General features: G+C 36.7%; 3 protein-coding genes across 3 annotated transcripts; 2 read left to right on the plus strand and 1 right to left on the minus strand.

Moving 5' to 3' along the window:
* Positions 1-286: 286 nt before the first annotated feature.
* Positions 287-10,857, plus strand: LOC121989581 (protein transport protein SFT2-like). The gene is made up of 4 exons (XM_042543707.1): positions 287-610; positions 1,834-2,101; positions 10,363-10,467; positions 10,539-10,857. The coding sequence occupies exons 1-4, from the start codon at positions 405-407 to the stop codon at positions 10,647-10,649; spliced, it is 690 nt and encodes a 229-aa protein (XP_042399641.1). The 5' UTR covers positions 287-404; the 3' UTR covers positions 10,650-10,857.
* An 875-nt stretch (positions 10,858-11,732) lies between these two features.
* Positions 11,733-14,940, plus strand: LOC121989582 (ras-related protein RABB1c-like). Its single transcript, XM_042543708.1, has 6 exons — positions 11,733-11,975; positions 12,389-12,528; positions 13,631-13,713; positions 13,788-13,992; positions 14,099-14,167; positions 14,636-14,940. The coding sequence occupies exons 1-6, from the start codon at positions 11,930-11,932 to the stop codon at positions 14,726-14,728; spliced, it is 636 nt and encodes a 211-aa protein (XP_042399642.1). The 5' UTR covers positions 11,733-11,929; the 3' UTR covers positions 14,729-14,940.
* Positions 14,941-14,989: 49 nt separating this feature from the next.
* LOC121991560 (chaperone protein dnaJ 11, chloroplastic-like) lies at positions 14,990-15,418 on the minus strand. The gene has a single exon (XM_042545550.1). It carries the CDS (start codon positions 15,416-15,418, stop codon positions 14,990-14,992), a length of 429 nt encoding a protein of 142 aa, XP_042401484.1.
* Between the last annotated feature and the right edge of the window lie 767 nt (positions 15,419-16,185).

Raw genomic sequence — 16,185 nt, forward strand, 5'->3', positions numbered from 1 at the left:
GGGGGCCACAAAGTTACAGTGGTCGTGCCAAAATAAAAAATGGGGGACCACAAATATTCATATTGCATTCATTTTATCTAAAATTTATTATTAGAATTAATAAATTTATTTATTTTAAACACGTTTTATTCATGGCTGATGGCTGTGTAGGTGCACCGGATCCAGTCCAGACGCATCCAATTTTGAGTGGTCTACACGGTTCGGATCAAACATTTCAAAATAAAACCGGTTCGGTCCACTACTCCCACTTCACTTTGACTCTGCTAATAAATGGTCAAGTAGCGTCTTGTTCCTCAGCGACTCGATCGGACCCAATTGACCTGCTCTGCTCCCCCTTCTCATCTCTCTCGATCGAGAAACCCTGGTGCACTTTCCGCGACTTGCGCTCTGTCGGAGCCGGCTACATGTTGCAGTCGGCGCAGGCTTGGTTCCAGGGGGGACCGAGCGGGAGCGGCGGAGAGCTGCAGAACACCTCGCCGTCCCTCCTCGCGGATTGGAATTCTTACGCCGCGTCTAGGTCGGCCGAAGATGATGGCGCCTCTTCATTCGGGTTTGATATCGAGGCCGCCGTCCGTACCGCCAACGATAAGGTCACTGGAACCTTCAACGTGTGAGGATCACTCTATCCCTTTTAGTTCTACAATTATCGATCTTTTAGTTGCGGATCTAACTAGTTATGGGTGGGAAATTTTGATGGAGCTATAATTTCATCTAGTTTGAAGGTTTTCTCCAGTTGGTAATGGCGGCCGAATATTGTTCTTTGATAAGCATGAGGATTGACATTCAGCGTTTCGATGGTCTGGCTTTCTTGCTAAAACAGAATAGAATTGGCATCTTGTTAAGAATGAAATATAAAAGAAACTAACGTTTAGTTGGATGCTGTTGGTTGCTACTAAGGATTTCTGAAGAAATAAGGGATTAGAGGGGTTTTAAGGGCTTTTGTTTTCTGAAAGTTGATTACTTTTGTGTGCATCTAAGATTGTACAAAGGCCAATGCATTGGATGCTCCCTTTTTTGGTCTACATTGTAGTGTTAATGTAGCTCAAGCTTTTTTTTTCCCCACAACTTTAGGTTGCTCTTAATTATATCACTCCATGAGAATCTTCTTGAGCAATGCAAATCTTGTTCTATTTAGAGTTACCTTTGACAGCAAAAGGAGAAAGAGATATGCCATATGTGGGCGTGGTTTTGCAATAAAGATTATTATTATCTCTTGCTTCAAACCCAAATGTCATTCATATTCTCTAACTCAATGTTCTGCCTTCCCACATTCTAAGCTCTTTCCAGCTCTGAGATGATTTAAAAAAGGAAAATCATCTTCCTAGTTTTTGTAGGTTTTTTTTTATCAAATATTCAGATTTTTGGTGAGTCTGAATTCTTTACCTGTGCTTTTGATGCTAGGTTGATAGTGGTCAGATAAATTACTTCAGCTCTAAATTCATGTGATGGGAAAAGGCTTCCTAGAAATTATTATTTATTATATTGGCTAAGTGGAAAAGGCTTCCTAGAAATTATTATTTATTATATTGGCTAAGTTGTGCTTAAATGGATGCTCTAATATCTGAACTATAATAAAGAAAGTTAGAAGTTATTCATAAATAATTATCACATATTAGACATGGTGATTTTGGCCGAAAGAATCTTTTGGTTTCCTATGTCAACTATTTGTGAGTTCAATTTCATGTTTTATTAGTTCCCATCATATTCATTTTTTCCTCTTAGCCTTAATGTTTGTCCTCCTTGATTTTCTATTGAAAACTCACATAACATGTGTTGAAAAATATACTCGCTTGTATGAAATTAACTTTTGTAGTTTCTGTCTTTGTGCAACAGGGTTTCTAAAGGAGTCAGGGAGTTGCCTGGGAATTTCCAGAATGCTACTAGTAATGTGCCTTCTGGAAAATCCCTTGTGTACTTTGCCATGTTCCTTGCCAGTGGCCTGTTCTTTGTTTTCATTGCTTTTACCATGTTCCTTCCAGTGATGGTCCTGATGCCTCAAAAATTTGCTCTTTGTTTTACTTTCGGCTGTGCTTTGATCATTGGATCATTCTTTGCACTCAGGGGCCCTAAGAACCAGGTTTCTCACATGTGTTCCAAGGAGGTAATTTTTGTAGGATGCCATTTTTCTTAATTAGATACCTCTACTCTCCATAAGCTAATTTTTTGTAAGGATCTAGCGCGCTAAACACGCAGAAAGCACAGCGGAAAAATTATTAGATTCTTTCAGGAGATCCATGTGAAGGAGGAATAATAACATATACTAAGTTTTTAGGAGAAAAAGCTCTACATTTGAAGGGGGAACATGATCTCCCGATAGCAAGGATCTAAGCACAATCACGTGTTCGTGCTTCTTCTGGTATCCACACGAACACAAAAAAATGGAGAAGACCAACACTTAAGGTTGTGCTAGCAACCCTCTAGACCAAAGAAAGAGGTGAGAAGAAGAAGAATGAATCTACACCCAAAAATGAGAGAAAAAAATGCTTTTGTACTTCATCCAATGAAAATATTTAATGAGCATTAATTTACTTAATGAGCATAATACCCCATTAAGGTCATTTTTCAAATTCTTCATTTTTGAATTTAATTTTTGAAATTGAATGAATAATCAATTTCGAAATTAACTCTTTTAATGTTTCATTAATCTCCATTAATCATCTTTAGTCAATGAATTCTCTTGAGTCTAACTCAAGTCTAATTCGGATTAGATTGAATCCATATGGTTGGATTCATTTGAGTCTAACTCAATGAGTCTAATCCGGACGTGTCAATCATCTCATAATTGACTCTTAAAGCTAATACTAACAATCTTCCACTAATTCAAGTGTCAAACGCTAAAATAATCTCATCCAATGGTTCATCACATTTTAGGCAAACTAAAATGAACCTATTTCCAAATCAATATGTTCTTTGTGTGTGACCCAATAGGTTCTAATAACGTTGACAATGTCGTTAAAACTATTTTAGATACATAAACAATGAGTGACATTTAGCAAGACATCATTGCTACCCAAGTGACAAGAATGTCGAGATCCAACCTAATCTTTCCGTATCTATTATCTTGTATGACTCAATCCTTCTATCCTTGATATCTAGATTGATTAATGAGGCATAGACCGTGTCATCCTCTTATCAATCTTTGTATTTCTTGATCTCTAAGTAGACACACTAAAACAAATAAGTTCAATATTCCATATTGACTCATTTGAGCATGGTCATGCATTCTTGTGCCCTACTAATCAAGGGGCCTACAGATATTGCTTCTATCATATGGAAGGGATATATCCCATTTACATCACTCACATCCCTCTGCATAACTTATTACATACCAGTGATCAACTTTATAATTCACCTTGTTACAGGTGACGTTTGTCGATATTAAAGTACACAACTCCTTATGTAGGGAACCGTAGTGACTTTAGATCTAAAGACTATTTATACCAACAGTCACATGAGAATGTTTATGACACTCATATAACGATCTATGAAACATTCTCATGGCGGGTCAATCAGTACATATTCTCTAATATATACTCATATGTCAACTTGATATCTCATATCCATGACTTGTGAGTTAAGTCATCTATTGACCTACATGCTAGTCTCATCGCATTAATATTATCCTTCTATATTAATGCTTGACTAGAAATAGTTTAGAGTAGTGTTCTATATATATATCTACATATCTCACTATCAATTCAACCAATTGATATGTTGTAGACTATAACCTACTACCCTAGGACATTATTATACTTATTCATTTGGCACTGAACTGAAGTAAATATAATAACCAACTTTACCTTTTATTAATTAATGAAATATGATACAAAAATGTCATTGTCAATAATCTCATAATTGGCTTTCAGGGCTGATACTAACAATTTCCACTAGCACAAGTGTCAATCACTAAAACATCTAATACCCAGTGACCTAGTGTGACCATCATGCTTCCTCTGCGCCACAACCTTGGTCAAAGGATCCGCAATGTTAGCATCAGTCGGTACTCTGCATATCCTCACATCTCCTCTATCGTTGATCTCTCGAATGAGATGAAATCGCCATAGTATGTGTTTGGAACACTGATGAGAGTGAAGTTCCTTAGCCTGTGCAATAGCCCTATTGTTATCACAATAGAGGTCTATTGGATTTGCTATACTAGGAACAATACCAAGTTCTGAAATAAACTTCTTAATCCAAATCGCATCTTTAGCTGCAGCTGAAGCAGCAATATACTCGGCCTCTGTTGTAGAATCAATAACTATGTCTTGCTTCGAACTCTTCCAACTCATAGCGCCACCATTTAAGCAAAATACATATCTTGACTGCTAACTAGAATCATTCTTGTCAGTTTGGAAGCTAGCATTAGTCTAACCATTTACAGTAAGCTCTTCATCGTCTCCAAAGATCAAGAAATAATCTTGAGTTCTTTTTAAGTACTTAAGAATATTCTTGACTGTTGTCCAGTTCACCTGAGTCTAATTGATATCTGCTCGTCATGCTTAATGCATACGAGACATTAGAGTGAGTACAAAGCATAGCGTACATGATAGACCCTATAGTAAATGCATAAGGAACCTGATCCATGCAGTTCCTTTTTTCCTTAGAAGAGAGGGATTAAGTCTTCGAAAGACTCACGCTATGTGACATTAGCAGAAAGCTATTTTTAGAATTCTACATGGCAAAACGTTTAAGCTCCTTGTCAATATATATACTCTGTCTTAGACCAAGTAATCTCTTAGATCTATCTCTATAGATATTGATGCCTAAAATGTAGGTTGCTTAACCTAAGTCTTTCATTGAGAAACAATTCCTAAGCCAAGCCTTCATTGACTAAAGAATAGGGATATCATTTTCAATGAGAAGTGTGTCATCTACATACAATATGAGAAAGATGATTGTGCTCCTACTAACCCTCTTGTAGATACAAGGTTCATCTTCATTCTTGATGAAACCAAACGCTTTGATTGCATCATCGAATCAAAAATTCCAGCTTCTAGAAGCTTGTTTTCATCCATAAATGGATCGTTGCAACTTACATATCTTTCCAGCATGCTCTTGGTCGACAAAACCCTCAGGTTGTGTCATGTACACATCCTCGAGTAAATTTCCGTTAAGAAATGCAGTTTTGACATCCATCTGCTAGATCTCATAATCATAGTAAGCTGCAATAGCAAGTAAAATCTGAATATACTTAACCATCGCAACTGGTGAAAAGTGAAAAGATTTCATCATAATCTATACTATGAATCTACTTAAATCCTTTAGCTACCAATCACCCTTTTTAGGTATACAGATGACCATCATGTCAGTCTTTCTTTTAAAGACCCATTTACACCCAATGGGTTTGACCCTTTTAGGTGGATCAACCAAAGTCCATACTTGGTTAGTGTACATGGATTCCATTTCGGACGTCATGGCTTCTAGCCATTTCTCAGAATCTGGGCCTATATAGCATCTTGATAAGATGTAGGCTCGTCGAGACCAACAAGCACCACATCACCTCGATCAGACAAGAGAAAAGAATATCTCTCAAGTTTACGGCGGGTCCTATCAGATCTGCGTAGAGCTTGTGCTACTTGAACATGTCATTGCTCCACAACTTCTTACGGTGTAACAAAATCATGATCCACAACATCTCGTGGTACCTGTTTAATTTCCATTAAGGCTTCGGTACTAGATTGTGTAACTTGAATTTCTTCAAGATCAACTTTACTCCCACTAGTTTTTCTAGAAATAAACTCCCTTTCTATAAAGACATCATTTCTGGCAACAAACACTTTGTCTTGTGTGAGATTATAAAAGTAATATCCCTTTGTTTCCTTGGGATATCCTATAAAATAACACTTGTCTGATTTGGGTCCTAATTTATATGAGATTTGTCATTGAACGTAAGCCTCACAACCCTAAATTTTCATGAAAGACATCTTGGGACTCTTCCCAGTTCATATCGTATATGGTGTCTTTATGACGGCCTTAGATGGAACGTGGTTAAGTGTGAAAGTGGTCGTCTCTAGAGCATGTCTCCAAAAGGAAGTAGGAAGATCTGTTTGACTCATTATCGATCGTACCATATCTAATAAAGTACGATTTTTTCTTTTTGATACATCATTCCATTGTGGTGTTCCAGGTGGAGTGAGTTGAGATATGATCCCACACTCAACGAGATGATCATGAAACTCTTGGCTAAAGTATTCCCCACCTGGATCTGATCAAAGTATCTTAATACGCTTGCCAAGTTGGTTTTGTACTTTATTCTTGAATTCTTTGAACTTTTCAAAGAATTCTGACTTGTGTCTCATCAGATACACGTAGATGTACCTACTGATATCATCAATAAAAGTAATGAAGTAATGATAGTCTCCTCTAGCTGCTACTCTGGAAGGGCCACATACATCAATATGTATGTACGAGTCCTAACAAGTCATTAGCTCTTTCGTTGTGTCCACTAAAAGGAGTTTTAGTCATCTTGCCATGAAGACAAGATTCGCATGCCTCATATGATTCAAAATCAAATGAGTCAAATAGTCCATCCTTATGGAGTTAAGATATGCGACTTTTATTTATGTGACCCAAGCGACAATGCCAGAGATATGTTTGGTTCAAATCATTAGACTTGAACCGTTTGTTATTTATATTATAGATTGGATTTTCAAAATTTTGAACATAAAGTCTATTCACAAGAGGTGCACTACACTAAAACATGTCATTTAAATAAACGGAACAACTTTTGTCATTTATTACAAATGAGAACCCCTTCTTGTCTAAACAACAAATAGAGATAATGTTCTTGGTTAAAGCAAGTACATAACAACACTCTTCTAGTTCTAAAACAAGTCCAGTGGGCAAAGATAAGGAATATGCTCCCATAACGACAACAGCAACTCTTGCATCATTGCTACTCGTAGGTTCACTTCGCCCTTTGTCAATGATCTAGTCTTTTGAAGGCCCTGCACATTGGTACAAATGTGAGATGCACAATCGATATCTAATACCTAAGAAGACGAGATAGATAAATTGACTTCTATAACATATATATACCTGAGGCAGAAGTTTCATTTCTCTTCCTTTTTAGTTCCTCTAGGTACAACTTGCATTTCCTCTTCCAGTGTCCAGTCTTACCACAGTGGAAGCAGGTTCCTTCCTTAGCCATCCCGTCTTTATGTTTCAATGCATGTGTTTTGGGCTTCCCTTTAGTTTAGGTCTTACCCTTACCTTTGGGTTGTAGTTTACCTTTGCCCTTTTGCACCATCAGTACATTACTAGGTTTTACCTTCTTAAGGTGGCAGTTCTCAACATGCTTAACATCTCAAGCAATGGTTTGTCAATTTCATTCATATTATAGTTCATGACAAATTGATTGTAGCTCTCAGGCAATGACTGCAGAATAAGGTCAGTGGTTAATTCTTGGCCCAATGGAAATCCTAATCTTTGTAGGTTCTCTATATATCCAATCATTTGAGTACGTATGGTCCTACGGGACTTCCTTCTTGCATCTTGCATTGAAAAGAACCTTAGAGATCTCAAATCTCTCATGTCGTGTCTGTCCTTGATATAGTTGTCTAAGATGTTCAACCATATCATAAGCATTCATGTTCTCATGTCGCTACTGAAGCTCAGAGTTCATGGTGGCATGTATAAGACATGATACATCTAATGCATCATCTTGATGCTTCTTATAAGCATCCTTATCAGCTCTAGTGGCAGTGATAAGGGTGTCTCAGGAATGGGTTGCTATAGGACGTACAATTTTCTTTCTTGCTTGAGAACTATTCTCAAGTTTATGTACCAGTCCAGAAAGTTAGTTTCAATGAGCTTGTCCTTATTAAGGGCAGATCGCAGAGAGAGAGTATTCGACGTATTAGACGATATGGTGATCTATAACAATAAAATACAGAAATAAGTATCATATTTAGATTATTTAGTTAGACCTTTAATTATATGACTCTCCCATTGAATTGTAAAGCTGGGTAGAAGCAAGTTATGGATGTGATTTTCCCACACTACTAGTTGCAAATCCAATCGCAATGACATTCATGTGGGACAAGATTCATATTATACCTCATCTTGAGTTAGATTTGGCTAGTCCTCAGGGCGTAGCACAGATGGGGAGTGCATGGTTCTGTGGCTGAAAGGTCTAGGGGTCGATCCCCGGGGTGTCACTGCCTGGTGTTAACGTCTCCGCCATGCACTTTCCACCTGTGTACCTGCATTTACCTCCCTCCATATCCGTGGGACCGGCTCTAGGGGGGCCGCTGATGTGGCGGTTCCACATTTTTTTTGAGTTAGATTTGGCTAATCGTCCAAGACTTAGTATAACATAGGTAGACAACGTTTGCCAATTACATCATATGTAACTTTTGTATCATTGGGTGAATAAGACTATTTGTTCATTTGTCCATCTTATGAAATCCACATTATAACCTATCTTGAGTTAGCTTTAGCTAATCGCTCAAGGCTAGTATAATTTGAATTACATTATATGGGATATGCCTCTAAGTTCTCAATCTAATTGAGGTAATCTAGTTAAGTTACACCCAAAGTTTAATAGTCGGACATCACAATTATCCTGTCCCATTCTACCATGATAAATTGATTAAAACGTGGCATGGTTATGACTCCATTATCTATGATCTTCTCAAACCAATGAGAAGATTAAAAAGTCAACCTAGGTCAAAGCATCTTCTTCAAGTGCTTCCTTGGTCGTCGTGTGTTGTTATCCTTCTCCCATTTCACCATCGTCCAATAGACTGATTCTTTCTCTAATTTGTACATTACAAAATCTAAAGAAACCTCGAGTTACATTTGAGGGTAGTCTAAAGTTATAACAAGAATGATAAAAAATGAAGACACGACACACAGACTGTATTATGAATTACAACATCACACACACACACATCTAATCACATTGGGGTAGAGGGTCATAACCATGCACCATGTTATATATATTCACAATATCCTTATGACATAAAATCTACTATGATTTCAACAAAGAGTTATGAGCCGCAACGTCACGACGGTTAATATTGTGCATACTCATTGTATGAATTGCTGCTATACCCGAGACCCTACAACCCACAAAACCCGATTGACCATGTTGTTCACAACACTTTGGCCTAGACCATCTTGCTGTTCACAATCTCTCTTGGCCGAAACCTTAGAAGTATATATCTATCAAACGAAATAAGTTATAACACTCGTTCATAACATGTATGAAAATGCTATATCCTTTAGTTTGTTCATATACTCATTGTTTCGTTCCCAACAGAATAAGGACTCATAATCATATAAATCATAGTAAACCTATCATATAATTTTTATATCACATATAAAATCTAACTACAACTTAGTATATATCTTCGTAAGTGACTTTGACACCACTGTAAGGATCTAGCGTGCTAAATCGCATAAAGCACAGTGAAAAAATTACTAGATCCTTTCAAGAGATCCATGCGAAGGAGGAATAATAACATATACTAAGTTTTTAGGAGAAAAAGTTCTACCTTTGAAGCATGAACACGATCTTTCGACAACAAGGATCTCAACACGATTACGTGTCCGTGCCTCTTCTGGTATCTACACGAAAACAAGAAAATGGAGAAGACCAATACTTAAGGTTGTGCTAGCAACCCTCTAGTAAGTTTCGGCCAAAGAAAGAGGAGAGAAGAAGAAAAATGAATCCACATTCAAAAATGAGAGAAAAAATGTTTTTGTACTTCATCTAATGAAAATACTTAATGAGCATTAACACCTCATTAAAGTCATTTTTCAAATACTTCATTTTTTAATTCAATTTTAAAAATTGAATGAATAATCAATTTCGAAATTAAATCTTTTAGTGTTTCATTAATCTCTATTAATCATTTTAGTGAATGAATTCATTTGAATCTAACTAAGTCTAATTCGGATTAGATTGAATCCATATAGTTTGATTCACTTGAGTCTAACTCAATGAGCCTGAACTAGACATGTCAGCCATCTCATAATTGACTCTTAATTGACTCTTAGAGCTAATATTAACATTTTTTTTACTTAGGGAAACTGAGTTAAAATGCATAGCAGAATGCCCTTTTTCACAGTTGCAAAAGCATCACACTGTAGAGAGCCATTGTTGGGAAATAGATAAACTTGTTTTGTTTTTTTTAATTGAGTTCTTCAAGTGACTGCCAGCAGCTGACGAGCATAATGGGTTTCCAAAAACTCCATCAATGAGACATGACAGTAAATTGGAGTCAGCAACCCTATTAGTGATTGGCAATTGTCATTTGTGATTTTCATGCCCATTTTTTTATATTTCAACTGCTCTCTGTCTAGATACAAAGTGATTGGCTTGTCTGAATCAATTTTTCTATATTCACGATGCAGAGGTTGCCCTTCACAGCGCTATTCATCGGTAGCATGGTGGGTACAATCTATGTTTCCATGGTGCTTCATAGCTACATTCTGTCAGTCCTCTTCTCTGTGATTCAGGTATGTAATTTCATTGTTGCAAACTGCTAATTCTGTCGTTCCCTTCTGATCTGTGCTTTCATCATTATCAGGTTCTTGCACTCACATATTACTCAATATCCTATTTCCCTGGAGGATCTACTGGTTTGAAGTTTCTGTCTTCAACTTTAACATCCTCCCTTCTTAAATGCTTTGGAAGATGACGTCGATATGTAAACTCAGTCCTGTTTCTAAGCTTGTTACATCTAGCCGTGTTTTTCGTACTTTAGTCACTTTGAGAAGGGTTCCAGTAACTAAGCCGATATTTGTAGAATATCCATATATTGTGGGTGCCTCTGTGTTTACTTCTCCAAACAAAATAATGAAACCTCGTTATCAGAATGGAAAAATATGATTTCGGTTTTGAACTCAGTACTGACTTACGTCTGTAATCTTGAAACAGACATTTTGATGGTCGATGGATTAATACATGAGAAATTTAAATGTAATGTGGATATTAGATTGATGACAGAGATCAGTAATGTAATTTCTTTAGAAAAGAATGTGTCTCAATTTGTAGTGTATTTTCCCTTATTTTGAAAAAAAAGATAAAAATTAAAAGAGCTCTCTATATTTAATGAATCGTTAAATGGGCTTTTCATGTCTTATTATTATGAGAATATATTTATTATGTAGTTGCTCAAAATATAATAATATCTAATGTTTGTTTTATTAAAATTATTATATATAAAATATTATTGTAATAAAATATTTTTATTAATTTATTAAAATTATTTAAAAGTTATTAAAATTGTTTTAATTTAATTAAAATCATTTAAATTTTTTTGTAATAGCTACATTGTATTGGTTATTACAATAATGCAATAGCTAGTATTAATTATTACAATAATGTAATAGCTATTTAGGTAGTTTTATATAATTGTACCAAAGTTAGATAGTCGTTATAGTCGTTTTACATATCGATTATGTTTAAAATGAAATATTATATTTTACAGTATAGAATAATTATTATTATAATATTAAAATAAATATATCTTCCACATAAAATATATAATGAAGCATTCTTTTCACGATTTATTAAACGTGGAGAGTTCTTTTTAATTTTGCTATAAAAAAAACTTTTAATGATAAAGAGTCTAGGCTGTTTTTATATTTCTAGGGTCGGCGCCGACGACAGGCAGGATGGGTAGGAAATGACCCCACATTGCAAACCGATACATGCGTCGACAGCATGCGGGTCCCGCTCGTGCGGGTTGGCCAATGGCAAACAAGGTGGGTCTTAACTTAAAAGTTCCCACGGGATAAGAATTGCTCCGAGCTGGGGTGGGTGTCTACGACTCCTTTTCTTCTCTTCCAAGTTCTCCCTCTTTCCCAGCTTCGATCTCGTCGTCTCTGCTCCTTGATTCCTTGCAATCGGTTGAGTTTATCTTTTAGGATTTGATCGAGGAGGAGGTGGGATTGGCCGGTGCTAGATTCGAGGAGGATGTCGTACGCGTACCTGTTCAAGTACATCATCATCGGCGACACGGGTATGTTTCTTCGTTTCCTATATGCTTTTGCGATCGCGTGATTTATACTCATGGTTTTGAAGGGACTTGGTGAACCTATTGTTGAAGTTAGAGTCTGCTTGGGTATGTATGATCTTATATGTTTATCTATTGCTAGGATTCGATCATTTATTTGAGTTTTCGTGGGGTTAGCGATAAGAGGAAGAACTTGTGATTGTGCTCATGGCTTTTCAGTTTCCTATTTGCTCGACTTGTTTTGTCGTACGATTTGGTATGGCATTTATGAAAGAGGATGAGAATGCGTTTAGGATATTTTTTTTTGCAGATTTGCCAAGGATCTCTTGTTATATATACTTTGAAATTTTGTAGCCACATTATATTGGATGGTGCTGACTGGAAAAATGTGGCATTTGTCTATGTCTTTCTGTTTGCAGGAGTGGGGAAATCATGTCTTCTTCTGCAATTCACCGACAAACGTTTCCAACCTGTTCATGACTTGACAATTGGTGTTGAGTTTGGGGCTAGAATGGTTACTATTGACAACAAGCCTATAAAATTGCAGATATGGGACACGGTTAGTGTGTTTAGCTCCTTTTTCTATACTCAATCAACACTAGTAGGGTTGTAAACGAGCCCAGCCGAGCCAAGCCGAGCCGAGCTTTGGGCAAGCTTGTTTGATAAGGTAGCCAAGCCAAGCTGAGCTTAAAATGAACCAAGCTTTTGAAATGATTGTTCAAGCTTGGCTTGGTTTATTTTTTATGAGCTTGAGCTTGTTTAAAGTTTGACTTAAGCTTGGTTCGTTTAGATGTTATCGAATTCGCAATTCAAGTTTGTTTGATTGTTTGAAACTTTTAGTTGTTTGATTGGTTATTGAGTTTGATAATTCAAACTTATTTGTTTATTTTATTTTATTATTTATTTAGCATATTAAAAAGAGTTTTATTAATGAATATGGTTTGTGAATATTATTCACAAACATTGTTCATGAATATTGTTCACGAATGTTGTTAACGAACGTTAACAAGTTAAACACATATGTGTTCAAGCTTGTTTGTTTAGTTTAAGGAGTTGTTCAAGGTTGTTTGTTTAATTAATATTGTGTATATTGAACGAACATAAACAAGCTATTGCCAAGTCGAACACTAAGCTTGTTCACGAACACTTGGTTCATTTACAGCCCTAAACACTAGCAATGAAATTTGAGATTAATGTTTTTGGAGTTTGAGAATGATTATCCAAATCATTTGACTTGTGAAAGAGAGTTTGGTGAGATTTTAATACAGTAGTTATATTTATCAGTAACAAGGATATGTGTTGGTTCCTATCTATTTGAAGAGACTTAATATTTGAGTCTAATATGATACCTTTGAGAATAAAATGAATCTTTATAAGTGATGAAATGGATGCTTAGTGAGGCATAGTGAACTTGTGCTCCGGGCTATAATTTAGTTATCATTTCAATCAGTATGAGCCATATGCCCTACTATTCGGGGTAGTTATAACATGATAATAATGAACATATTGCAAAACGTAATGTACAATAAGTAAACACAAAATCAAAAGTAGATTAATACATCGAATGTTATAAAGTCTATTTAGAAAATTTAATCAGTTTATATGGATTTTGTCTCATCTACTAGTTGATTCATCTGAATAATACTCTGGAAATTTTGCAGGCTGGCCAGGAGTCTTTTCGATCAATTACAAGATCCTATTACAGAGGTGCTGCTGGAGCACTGCTGGTATATGACATAACCAGGTATATGTTCATAGAGTTTTTTAAATAGATAGTTATAACTGGCTCATTACGTCTATTCTTTAACTTATCCTCAGGAGGGAGACATTCAATCATCTTGCTAGCTGGCTGGAAGATGCCAGGCAACATGCCAATGCTAATATGACAATTATGCTGATTGGTAACAAAAGTGACTTATCTCACAGAAGAGCCGTGAGCACTGAAGAGGGGGAACAGTTTGCGAAGGAGCATGGATTAATCTTCATGGAGGCCTCTGCTAAAACAGCACAGAATGTTGAGGAGGTGAGCTGGATCCAAAGATTTTTTTTTGTCCTTTTTGTATTATGTTTTCCTTGTTAAAGTTGAGGTTTCAAATTTGATTTGTTTTACATATCGATTATGCATCCAGGCTTTTATTAAAACTGCAGCAACTATATATAAGAAAATTCAAGATGGTGTCTTCGACGTGTCAAATGAGGTACGATTATAGCATTATCTTCTCAGGATGCAAATCAAAATATTGATGAAGGGAATATTCTGAAATTACTAATCTCCGCCATGTTTGTACTTGGCATATAGAAAAATGGAATTCTAATTTGTTTTTGGTTTTCTAGACTTGAGATTTGTTATAAAGACCTTACTTGCTCGAACAAGAAAGTTTCCTATAACAACTGTTTGTTCTTATCCTTTTCTTTTATTTCTACTGGTCGGCATTTGCCATAGTCATTGTAAAGCATATTGCTCTAAATTCAGCAGATAAACTAAAACATTGATGCTTCAATGTTGAAACAAGGTATCGAAAGCGAACTATACCAGCGAAGAGCTCGATATAGGGATAAAAATATCTATGTAACTGAACTCACATGGAATGACAATGTTTATTTTGTGGAGTCTTTCTGTTCCAACTTCTATACAAATAGATCCTGAATTTTTTCCACTTTTGCAGTCGTATGGAATCAAAGTTGGATATGGAGGAATTCCTAGGCAATCAGGTGGAAGGGATGGCTCATCATCTCAAGCGAATGGCTGTTGTAGTTGATCTTTTCTGATCTGATGCCCCCCTGTTTTTTATTTGTTTAATCCAAGAAAAATGCGTGAAATTGTGTAATCCTAATGTACATGAATAAGTATATCGTGTCGCCATTGTTGGATAATGGATAGATTTGTATGAAACTGACGCAAATGCTTTTTATTAATCAAAATTTTGTTTCTTTTGACAAAAGAAACAAACAAATTTGACGTCGATGTCCATATTATTATATTTATGACACAAATTTGACGTTTCCGGTCTAACTTATTCCTACCAGCACTGATCCGTCTCCCACCTTCCGAACCGGGGACTGAGCCGGTCGGAGTCCGACCGACCGAGTCTGCCGGGCGGCAATTTCCACCGCTTCTGGGACAGGGACCAGTCGTAGCGCGCCCGGGCCGCCGGGTCCGCCAGCATCTCGTACGCGCGGCGGATCTCGATGAAGTCCGCCGCCCCGCTGCCGCCTCCCTGCGGCAACGCGTCAGGGTGGAGCCGCTTGGCCATGGACCGATACGCCACCTTGATCTCCCGCGTCGTCGCCGTCTCCGCCACCTGCAGCACCTGGTACAGGCTCTTCGGCGCCGCTCTGCCACTCCCGACCGCCATAGCCACCGCCGCCATCGCCCGCGGTCGTGTGGAAACCGCAGGCTGTGCAGAAAGGGAAGATGACCCGGCGAATGTGGGCATTACAGACGACATGGACGTCAGAGAATACTGCGAGTGGAATCGGCTCTTCTGTTACAATTTTTTTTTCTTAAAGAAATAAACAGAATCTCTTATATATACTTGTAAGGTCGTCTGATGAGTGCGACGGACGGCAGAGACTCCACGGAGGAAGGCTTTGTCTTTCTTGGATAAAACCAAGTGCGGCCCATCTCAAAGATCCGGTGCTACGTCACATTTCTTTTTTTGGAAAAAAACAGAAGAAAAAACTGAAGGAGCGCACATCGATTGGGACTAAATTCCGCCGGGCAGCTGTTTCACGCGAATTAGATGCCATTTCCGTACAAGCAGGTTTAGATTGCGTGTCGCCGCACACTCATTTAAATTATTATCACCGTTTAATTATTTTTAAAAAATTGTATTAATGAGTTATCCATAGTAGATCATCATATATGGAAGTAGAGATTAAATTCTTCATAATTTCTTAGAGAATAAAATCTTTTATTATCACGATTTATTAAAAAATATTTGGGATGAACAAATCAGTTTTTTACCACTGGATTATCATTAATAAAAATTTATCAAAATGAGTATTCATCTTATCTGAAAAGTTAGGAAGATAGTTAGCTGACTCATTTTGTTGTTGATAAAATAAAGACTTCAAGATATCCTTGAATGAAGACTCTCATTTATGATATCACCGTTTATGTTTATACACGAATTACGAAGTATTTTTTTTTATCCTGACATTTTTTTTTTAAAATGAGCTTGTAAATCTATATGATTTAATAGGATGAAAGTTT

Source organism: Zingiber officinale, chromosome 6B (genome assembly GCF_018446385.1).
Source record: "Zingiber officinale cultivar Zhangliang chromosome 6B, Zo_v1.1, whole genome shotgun sequence".
Taxonomy (NCBI): domain Eukaryota; kingdom Viridiplantae; phylum Streptophyta; class Magnoliopsida; order Zingiberales; family Zingiberaceae; genus Zingiber; species Zingiber officinale.

Excerpts from the sequence above, each read along its gene's own strand:
- LOC121991560 (XM_042545550.1), bottom strand. The coding sequence starts at position 15,418 with ATGTCGTCTGTAATGCCCACATTCGCCGGGTCATCTTCCCTTTCTGCA.
- LOC121989581 (XM_042543707.1), top strand. The coding sequence starts at position 405 with ATGTTGCAGTCGGCGCAGGCTTGGTTCCAGGGGGGACCGAGCGGGAGC. Across the intron at positions 2,102-10,362 it reads CTCACATGTGTTCCAAGGAG|AGGTTGCCCTTCACAGCGCT; the intron begins GTAATTTTTGTA and ends TTCACGATGCAG. Across the intron at positions 10,468-10,538 it reads TCCTCTTCTCTGTGATTCAG|GTTCTTGCACTCACATATTA; the intron begins GTATGTAATTTC and ends CATCATTATCAG.
- LOC121989582 (XM_042543708.1), top strand. The coding sequence starts at position 11,930 with ATGTCGTACGCGTACCTGTTCAAGTACATCATCATCGGCGACACGG. Across the intron at positions 11,976-12,388 it reads CATCATCATCGGCGACACGG|GAGTGGGGAAATCATGTCTT; the intron begins GTATGTTTCTTC and ends TTCTGTTTGCAG. Across the intron at positions 12,529-13,630 it reads AATTGCAGATATGGGACACG|GCTGGCCAGGAGTCTTTTCG; the intron begins GTTAGTGTGTTT and ends GAAATTTTGCAG.